Here is an 11,183-nt window from a genome sequence, read left to right on the forward strand (position 1 = left end):
CGCGATGATCACGCACAGAACAGTAATTACCTCAGTCGGAGATGGAATACCAGCACGCGACACGGGATCAGTAAATACCACACACCAATCCTAGTTACGACATTATCAGGAGTACATATAAACCATGGTAATTACAGAAATTATCTATACAAACATCATAAATAGCTATGACTAAAACAAGAAGTCTCAATGTCAATTTATCATAACCACACGGACTCTTAGTGACAGTGAAAATTTTATCATTCCAACTTTAAAAGCTATTTACGATGGTGTAACGAGTCGTTAGGAAGTCTGAACAACGTATCAGCAATTAGAAGGAGCACCGTTCTGAATAGGCATCCATTTACAAATGCTACTTAAAGTAATTATTGGCAACAAGTTTTCAATCGTTTATCGCACACTTCAAAGTCGACATCACTGACGAGTTATATAAGGACGAAACAGCTGTATGTAGTATAACCATGACGTCGGTATTTGGCTCTGCTGTAGCTTATTCTTATTTGTAAAGAAATTCTCTCATTTGTCTTTTATACCTTCCTATTCACTTTTTAAAACACATTTAACAGTTATATATTGATATTGTAGAAATTGAAGATTCCATAGAAAGCAACCCAGAGCTATCATTATACTATATAATTCATTACTTAAGTATAAAATGAATTTTGATATCGATATATATATATATAAGATTGAAGAAAGACGGAATATGTCTGATGTCATTATATAGTTTTTTTTTCTTTTGAAATATAAACCTGAGACTGTTCGACAAAATATTTCATTTACAAAATGACTTTAGATAAAACTCGAAGGATTTATGATGTTTGTCAGGTTTACTTCGTCTGCAAGACACGAGTTTGGCTTTAATACATAAACCAATTATTTGGTGGCGTATACTCTATTGGCAGCACCCAGCTGTTTATCTCTGAACCTTAAATCAATTGGTGAAGTCATTGTGGTACACAAAGCCAATTAGCGTAGAGAATATTCAGCTTCACAAACTAAATTTCAATAGATTAAAAGCAGTAATACTATACCATAACGTCATCATACACCAAGAAAACTGAACATCAAGGTTGACACAGAAGAAACACGATACACTTGGCTGGATTATACCTAAATATTTAGAATTAAACAGGAAAATAAATTCTCTGTTGCAGCAAACTTGAGTTTCTATAGAAGAGTAAATACTACTCGTTACCAAGCTCATACACTGATGATAATTAAACCAAAACGTGTCCTGACACAAAGCGCTGACATGGAGTTTTATCAGGAACAACACATATTCATTCATATGGATCGGTAGGTTAAGCGGGACATGCGACTATCGACGAATTGAATTTTAAACCCGTTGCCTTCATTCAAACAGAGTATGTATTTCTTATTATTGTTTTATCTATAGCATTACAAGATAGAAAAGGATCATATGAAGAACTTTCAACATGTTGACGCGTAACACACCATCAATCAAAAATACGCCTTTCTATTGATATTGTTTTAAAAGTGGAAATCATCGAATATTGTATCATTGTAATACAGGTGTTTAATTTAGTTTATGTTTTGTATGTTCTTCATCGCACTCGAAAAATAACAGTAAATATTTAATACACTTAATGAAACCGGACACCAAATGCTTCTATTTAACCAAACATCATGACACCCTATAAAGATACTGTAAATCATATCTTTAAAACCAGATAATCCGTTTTCTAGCACCTGTCCTGATATTATATATATAGCATGTAACACGCTTGTATTGCAATGCTAACTTTAACACAGAAAGAAAAAAAGTTAATCAAAATATAAAAAATACAGACAAGAGAATGCTTCAAAGGTTCATATTGTTGAACGTCCTATCAACACACACGGTCATTTAAGAACGGTCTCACATTGTCTGTGAAGTGAGTCGGTGTGTTGCGTGCGTTTTTGGTAGGGTACGATATGTTTGTGAACGTCTCCTTGTGATGGTAAGGAACTAAAGCCGACTTTATAGTGCTATCCCACAGAAGTGTACTGCCGAAGACACCTTACCATAATGCTGAACGTTAGACAAAGAGTGATATTTACCATTTTAATGGCTTTGATGTGTCTCGACCAGGATACAAACCCGAAGCCTTCCTGACAGAGTCGAATGTTCAACTAAAGGTCAAAAGTGAGACAGTGTCAAGGGAAACGTTTGAAAGATTATAGATATTTAGGAAGGAGAGAAAATGAAATGAAATACTTTGTCGGGTCATGCAAAGGGACACTGGTAAAATTCATACGTCCTACCTGCAAGACAGCAAGAAAATAAAAATCCGAAGGTACAGTGTACATCTGATTTTTGTCTGTATACATTTACATTTAACACGCTTCTTATACTATATGAAAGAAAACAAATATCAACATAGTCATAATACAAACTAATATTCAATAAAACTGGGACAGAATATGAACAAATAAAGAGTATTACGAAGAATTCTGAAAACAGAACCAATAGACAAACTGTCGATGTTTAATAATGGGGTTTATTGAAGGCTTAATATATGTATATATACATGCTGAACTCGTACACTTTATAATGAAAATATAACGTTAAGGTGGTTTCCTGATAAAAACAAATTTCTCTAGCTTCTCGTTGATCTCCTGACTTAACAATGCTCACTTAGTCATCAATACAGCAGTAAAAACGAAATCCCTACCAACACATTGAGCTCAATTAGTAATGGAAAAAGAAAGCTCGTAGTATCTTGCAGATTCTTTCTGAAATGAATGGTTTTAATGAAAGTAAAAACATTATAGTCACAGCTTTGGATATAGATAAACATACTGATAAGAGATTTATTTGTAGTTCCTTAGCGGACTAAACTGGAATTCAAAAGATAAGATAATTTAGAAAAAAATGACAACGAGAAAAAACGAAAACTTCATAAAGTTAAAATAAATATCATCAAGGACTTACTATAGTACAGTATCATCCTATCCGGGCTAACAGAATTACGTCATCAGCCAGCACGAAAACTCGACATGATCAATAAAATAAAGGCTTGATGTGAACTGCACTTCAGTATGAAAAGAGAACCTTAAGAGTTACTTAGAAAATCCCGACAACCTGAGATACATGTAAGATATGTTGTTCGCATTTCTGTTTACGGTAATATCTTTAACAAAATGTAGACAGCACTGTTATATAATACTGTGAACAATTCTAGTTGTCATCGAAATGTTACAAGTAGAGATTCGGTCATGCTATCTACCCCATATCACACGGATTCTCCAATAAAAAGGTATAACCTCGATTGAAGCAATGTTTGTAGATTGTACAAAGGCGAGGTACAGTTACACACAAGTTCATGCCAGTAATCACTTCTCGTTATGTTTTGCGGGTAATCTTACCATGTGTGTGAAACCTATTACATCAGTTGTAATGGATTTCGATCAGCGAAATACCTGATAACGACGATTGCGTGGCGTGAACTCTTTCTGAATTTGTATCATCGAAAGCTTTGATAACGAATAAGAGAATGCCCAAAACAGACACGTCTGGCAATCAGTTTGACCTGGTAAGTGTGTAATATACCAAAATGTCTATTCTCATGACCTTGTAAAGATATCGTCTGAAATAGGTAACATTCATCAAATCACATGGATGAAAATTGATTGAGTCGTGATTAAGCGGAAACGCAAACGATTGAACAAGTATACAAGTTTTTTGAAAAAAAAAGAAAAAAAAAAAAAAGAATTTTACAGCTGTAAAATCTAGCTTTTTCTCGAAACACTTATCGTTGATTGGTGATCAACATCTTTGAACAAACATTCACATATGATGGGCCACGGAAACAGCTTTAGAAAAAAATATTCTTCTTCCATGTGATTACACTAAACGAATATTAATCATCATACATCAAAAATCAACATGATGAGTTTTGGAACGATGAAGCCAAATGGCATGATTTCAAAATAAGTTTTACTTTCAATGATCGCTAATGCATATATCCTGACAAGACATTAAGGTATAAAGAGACCAGTGGTATCACTTAGCTTAAACTCTCAGATATACGTTAAGGAGACTTGCCCATTTCTATGCATGCGAGTTTTGGGAACGCTTATTTTGCATATCAGTTACAAGTAAAGTAATCTTAATAAGAGACATGAAACAATTACTCTAAAAACTTACGAGACAGTTTGTTTGTATTAGAGTTAACCTGGATCTTTTATTGACGCCGCCTTTCTGATACACTGTCTGCTGTTACTGATGATTGATATGGCATGTAACACTATATGTGTTCTAAGGTTTGTATGATGCATATGGATCTGGTTGCTGCATATAATTCATGTTTCTAATCAATTAAATTTATTGCTCTGAACGGCGAGTGATCGATTGTAAATCAGATGTTATATAAGTCTAAACGTTATGTGGAGGAAAATGGTGTAAACACTTAGTTTGGAGTAGGCTATTTTATCTGTTTGTTCTCAGGAACTTGGCTGCTATTGAAGTAGTCAAGCTGGATGCTGTCAGATTTGGTCTCCGAGTGCTTCTTTGAGTAAAAAAAAACGGCAAGGTAACCCACTGGAAGCATATATCTAGTGATATCAACTTTGGGGTTATTGTTGAGATCTACATGTTTAGTTGATTGCGAAGAGGTGAGAAAGCTGTCAATTAAATGGTGAATAAAGCGTTTCCCTGAATGTGATTAAATAGCACAAGAAATAATATGTAAAACGTTTCACTCTTAGATGAAGGGTTTTAAACATAGTGTATAGTTACTTGCTGATGAACAAAGAATATATATAATTTTGAATTCAAACACAATATAAACCTGTGTCGGTAATCGAATTGTAAAAAGTCAGATCGTTGGAAAGAATATAATAAATATTTATGTAATCCGAATTTTTATGTTAATGGCGACCATACAACTGATGACTAACTTGGATGATCTGACCACGCGTGGTTATTGTACAAAGTTACCGAGCCGAATTATACGCTATTAAATGTAAATCATCTCGTCTGCTGGTCTATTAGTCGCCATTTTGCTGAAACAACCACCTACGATATACATTTCTAAATGACTCGGAATTTTAGGTCTATAATTCAGTATTAAAAACATAGAAAGTTATCGACTATTTTTTCCTATAGTAGCAATCTGCATACCGTATTAGTTACATATCACCTGCTGATGATTACGGTGCTGTACTTGAAGAGCCATGGCTCTCGATCTTGTCAACTTTATTAACTCTTGTTATGATGACAAAACCTAAAACCAGAAGCAAGTAATAATTGCAACAGTGACACAAGGTCAATTTATCTGAATGTAGTTACCAGCAGATACCAGCTTATCTATGATACTGTATCTGTACTTTACGTTGAATATCCAGAATAATAGTTCTCATTCAATTAAAAATGCATAATTCATGCTTTAAATACGATGAATACATTAATACTTAAATACTTATTACTGATTGATTTGTAAAAAATAAATAAGTATTTATATAATAATCCTATTTCTTTTATATTAATGACTGTAGCGAAAAAACAGCAATCGGTCTGATTACATCTCCTTTAAAGTAGATGATCTGACCAGACGTGGACAGTGAATACGGTTCTCTAACCGAACTACAGGCTATCGCATTCCAGTATTCAAAGACGGCAGCCCAAGGCCAACCATTTTGTTAACAAAGGGTTTGAAAGACTAGGAAGTATAAGTTTGTAGTTCACTTCTTAATAACGTTAAAAAAATCATCGGCTACTTTTTATTCAAGTAGCAAGTAACTATCTGATTATTTATAGCTTACCAGTTTACTGCACTTTAGAGCTAATAGTCGATGAATCGACGTTGCCGTAGCTGTATGTTTTTTAGCAAGTAACAGCAACGCCCTATCAATGATGGTTGGAGGGCCAAGGGTTTCTTCATTCTTCAATTTCATTTGTATTAAATTTTTTTACTGAGTCCAATAGTTTTATTATGAAATCGGGGAACATCAAATAATTTACCCAAATCGTTACCTATTACACAGGTTTGGTTTTTTGTTTGTTTCACCACGACTTCTGTATCATGTGACACAAGACCCCTGTATTTGGACATACAGTAACACATTAATACTTATCATTGATTAACTTGTAATAAATATGATAAACTTGATGTAAATTCACGCAAAATATATGCAGGGTTACATCACATGAACCATTGCTGTATAAGACATCTCTTGAGATAACGGGAGAATTTCCGATAATATCAAAGGTATTTAGATACGGTATATACTACTAGCATCAAAAGTATCCCAGCTGTATATTGTGCAGGCTAAATGTTTGGTACCAACATATATTTGTTTCATTTATGGCTCTATATACTTGATAAAGAAACTGCAATGTGGAAAATGAAAACTATTTCTATTCAAAGGAATTACTGAAATGCATCTCAGACACTTACTCGTTAACTTTTCAAATTATTTATCAATCATTTTTCGTCGTAATTGTTTTATAGACACTCACCACATTTTGACAGCCAACTACAGTCTCTGCCAAAGTTACACAGACGTTACGGTTTATAGTAATAAAGTGTTCGAGTGGGGCATTACGACGGCAAACTTAATCAAACACATCTCGCTTCCTAGTTGTTTCATTGTGTTCAAAGCATATTACCAATCGTTGAATTGTCTGTTAGCCTCATACTTTATATTCATTTTATAAGAGAGTGTAAATACTTACAAACTGTGTCATTTATAACGACCGTGAATGTCATTGGAATAGAGCTATATCATGTTGCTATCAAAGTTTACATCGAACCTCCAACCGTTGCATTACATATCATTACATATCCAAGAAAATGTCGAACGATAGTAAGGAAAGGCGATCGTAGAAGCATTGAATAGTTCTTTGCTTATGTACCAACATCGTTATATGATTGGTGCATTAACCGAGGGATCACTCATTATGATAACATTTCGCGTATAACCTGCTGATCTTACGATCTTTAACATCACGAAATTAACAAAGAAGTAACTGTTTTTCGTTGTTCTTTGTGTTTTAACAAGGCTTCGTAGTTTAATTATCTAAATCGGGACAGAGTGCCCGACTTGATATCTCTTGATATAAAACAGTGATATGAACAGTTTTTGCATTGAAAATGCATATATCGCTACAAAATATCCATAAACATGGACGATATACATTCTAGTCACTCCTTTTCTACTTTTCTGTCACTAGAATCGCTGAGTCTAAGCAGGACGAAATAACTGCAATTTTACCTATCTTGTACAGCTTTTATCTCTTTAATAAACTAACATTTCTGTTGTGCAACTCTTTGCCAGCGCTATCAATTATATTACCTTTGTGAGGTACTTTGGTTACTTGTGTGCATTGTGCAGTGGTTACGTATAGGATGTATATATTGGCTTTATGTTATATAAATGTTATTGTGTGATGTATATACAATGTATAGCGATTTCCTGACACCAGGTAGTACTTCTGATCCGTCTACATATACTTACGTACATTGCGCTGTAAGCTACTTAGTAGAAATTAATCTCTGATCACTTTCAGTAAAATAACATAACAATGTGATGTGTTTCTTACTATGACACTGCCTTACAGGTTGCTCTGTTTGATAAAGTGCTGCACTTATTTATGATTCTACAGCGAAAAAGAATTTCAAAAAATTTAACAGCGCTAATGTATTTATACAAAATCTCTACATTATCAGACCAGTTCTATATTGATGTTGGTGATTGTTTTCGTTTTTCTAACAATGCTTCCCAAACGCGTAAAGGCTAATAGATAATAATTAATAAATAATATACCATCTATGTGCAGTTAGCAGTTTTTGTTCTATCATTACAATATCATATTTATAGTATTTACTTCTCGGATATAGACGTAAAATAGGCTAAAATATACGAACAGTATACCACCTGTGTTCATTTAAGAATTTTTAAAAAATCGTATAGATGCACTTTTACTGTGAAATCATCATCTCTTAATTTTCAAAGCTTTCGCAGTATTAAATGCCACTTACCGTGGATCCTAGGGAGCCTAGAACTAACATCAGTTTCAGCATCTCTCTTCCCGTCCCCATGGTATCCAGTAGAGACATACAAGTCACAAGGACGATGGTTTCACTTGTACATAAATCCAAACAATGACAGCAAAAATAAAATCACATGCCTAAGATAGCATCTACAAACAGTCAAGTTTACACCGTCATGAACTTCAAGTTTTTTCATTGTGGCTATGTACACACGAGTCATGCCCGCGTTTACATCTCACCGCCAGCCACTGTAGCCACAACGCACACCCAGTGGCGCGGAGAAAGTAAATAACACCGAGGTCTTAATGATGGCGTACCGGGTACAGAGGCTTTAACGCTGAAATTTTCAAACGTATCAATTAATCATCACTTAAAGTCCTCTAAGAAATATAAACTATCTGAGATATCTTTAAAATATCGACGACACTAGAAAAGTCTCGTTATTGCGAATAGGATATTTAAACTAGAAACTATCTTGCACACGCATATATATGTATATGTGTGTGCTTTAGTATTTGATATCACCATTATCACTTTACATTTACATAATTGTGACTAGGAGGATTTTTTTGGTGAGTGAATGCATTAATATATGACGAATATTTATAAAGATACTATCTACAGTATGATTTCTAAATTGGATTTGGTACCGCTATCTCGGCATTCATTTAGAGAACGTGACATCAATTATGTTGGGCTTGATTGATAATCCAACTTAGATGTAAATAAATGAAAAGTCAGGTGCCAAGACCTATCAGATTTGATTGACGATTTGAAAAAAAAAAAATTTAGTTTTGATTTTTTTTATTCAAATTCAAATTCCTTATATATAAATATATTTGAATAAAAAGCCTGTTTGGAGTGCCCTGTATAAAAAATCTAAATATATAAAAGCGACAATGACAAAACTTGACAAAAGATAACCGATGTGGATATATGGCAAGTTTTAATAAAAATCTGAAATAGGAGAAATTTAACTCCAATTGGGAGAATCCATATTATCAAATCACTCCTTATTTCACAACTTAACCACCTATTTATCTCATTACCAAATCCAGATGACTCTTTTATTTCAATACTATTCTTTTTCAGTTTTAATGGAACAGCAAAACTGACAAAGTTAAAAGAGAAGTAGTTTTTCAAAGATATTTTAATGGCGGCCTGATTAACATTAAAGCTTACATAGATTCTTTAAAACTAGGTTGGATTCGAAGGCTTTTTCAGACCACAGCTAAATGGCAAGTGATTCTAAAAAATATTGTTAATATAGACCTATCAGCAAACTGTGGTGTTGACTTTGTACAATTATGTCAGAAAAAAGATTAAAAATAAGTTTTGGATTGATGTTTTTAAAGCCTGGAACAAATTAACATAGATTAATGAAAAAAATACCCCAAAAGGAGATTCTATTTTAAAAACACCTATTTGGTACAACAGAAATATAACTGTTGGTAAGAAATCAGTTTTCTCTAAAAATCTTTTTGAAAAAAATATTATTGTCATAAATGACTTGATAAAAAAATCATGAATTAGGGAGTTTCTACAGTTATCAGGAAATTCTTCACACATATGATGTGAGAACAAACTTCCTTCATTACCACAGCATTTTATCAGCTGTGAAAAAGTTTCTATCTTCAAATGAAATCCCAAACTCAAAACCTCCATATCCTTTTATACCAACAAATTTAGAAATATTTATGATGAAAAGAAAAGGCTCCAAAGATTTTTACATGTTGATAAAAAACAACACTATACCAACAGGGAAAAGGAAATGGAACACAGTTTTTGATCTGAATGATTTAACTTGGGATCAAATATACAAAATTCCTTTCTCTGTTACTAGAAGCACAAAGCTACAATGGTTTCAGTACAGAGTTAACCACCATATCTCAACTACAAATTCTTTTCTTTTCAAATAACATCTTGCTATTTCTCCGTTGTGTACTTTATGTAATGCAGAAACTGAAACAATAATACATACTTTGTGGGAGTGTAAAGAAGTTCAAAACCTACTTGATAGCTTTAAAGTTTTACTAGAAGCTCTATTCATTCCATTTGATAACAATAAACAATCTTTCATTTTTGGACTGACATCACTAAACCTCAATATACACAAAGTTGACAATGAAATACTTCTTCTAATCAAACTATATATATACAAGATTCGATGCCGTCACAACTCTCTGAACATTAATAGTCTTATTATCACAATAAAATACCATTATAATTCACAAAATACACTGCTAATAGTTATGGTGAAATTGCCATGGAAAATTTCAAAAAGAAATGGAAAAAATGGGAGAAAGTTTGTAATTTGTGATTTCAAGAAAAATATATTGACCCACTAATGAAGTGCCGATAAACTATATACAGTATTTTGAAAATATTTTTTTTTTAGTATTTTATTTATGATGCCATCCCTCTCTCTCTCTCTCTCTCTCTCTCTCTCTCTCTCTCTCTCTCTCTCTCTCTCTCTCTCTCTCTCTCTCTCTCTCTCTCTCTCTCTCTCTCTCTCTCTCTCTCTCTCTCTCTCTCTCTCTCTCTCTCTCTCTCTGTGTGTGTGTAAGAGAGAGAGGGTGTGTGTGTGTGTGTGTGAGGGTGTGTGTGTTGGTATGTATGTTTATATATATATATATATATATATACACTGCGGATGAATTTTTATACCGATGCACGAATGATATAATGGTCATGGCAATTATGAATAGTGGTGAAAGGAAGTGTGTGTCATGTTTTCTTGTGTATGTTTGTATTTTTGTGAAAAATTCAAAAAATACACAAATACAATAAAAAAAATGTATATAAATAAATAATATACATTAAAAAAAAAATTATATATATATATGGCTAATAGTGGGGTGATCATAACTAGGTTTGTTACTGAAGTTCGGCTACGGAATATAACTCCTCTCTCCTAAGTGGTTTGTTATGTTGAAAGAGCTAATATAAGTACACTGTTATATACACATTAGCCTGAAAGGTTACACCACATAAAAGCTATATGCCTATGTAGTTTCACAGAAACATAAAACCTCTCTGGACGATTGGTGGACAAGTTCCAATACAGCGTAGGTGGTACAGCTCGAGCTATGTAACTTTTCACGCGTCATTACATATCATTCTCAAAAGTGATTGACAGACATGCCCAACTGCAAAGTCTAATGAAACTTGTACGTTACACAC

At 33.4% G+C, this 11,183-nt stretch overlaps 1 protein-coding gene and 1 pseudogene across 2 annotated transcripts in view; one reads left to right on the top strand and one right to left on the bottom strand.

Annotated features, from left to right (window-relative positions):
• LOC132549003 (protein madd-4-like) overlaps positions 1 to 8,315 on the bottom strand; it is an 82,535-nt gene extending 74,220 nt beyond the window's left edge. For both annotated transcript variants that reach the window (XM_060212913.1, XM_060212912.1), the window contains exon 1: positions 7,989 to 8,315. In XM_060212913.1, the coding sequence (XP_060068896.1) occupies positions 7,989 to 8,066 (78 nt within the window). In that variant the 5' untranslated portion in view covers positions 8,067 to 8,315. The remainder of the gene's footprint in view (positions 1 to 7,988) is intronic.
• Positions 8,309 to 10,320, top strand: LOC132548946 (uncharacterized; annotated as a pseudogene).
• Positions 10,321 to 11,183: the final 863 nt, after the last annotated feature.

The sequence above is a fragment of the Ylistrum balloti genome, unplaced genomic scaffold (assembly GCF_031769215.1).
Source record: "Ylistrum balloti isolate Yb309-2 unplaced genomic scaffold, AGI_CSIRO_Ybal_v1 Utg370038, whole genome shotgun sequence".
Taxonomy (NCBI): domain Eukaryota; kingdom Metazoa; phylum Mollusca; class Bivalvia; order Pectinida; family Pectinidae; genus Ylistrum; species Ylistrum balloti.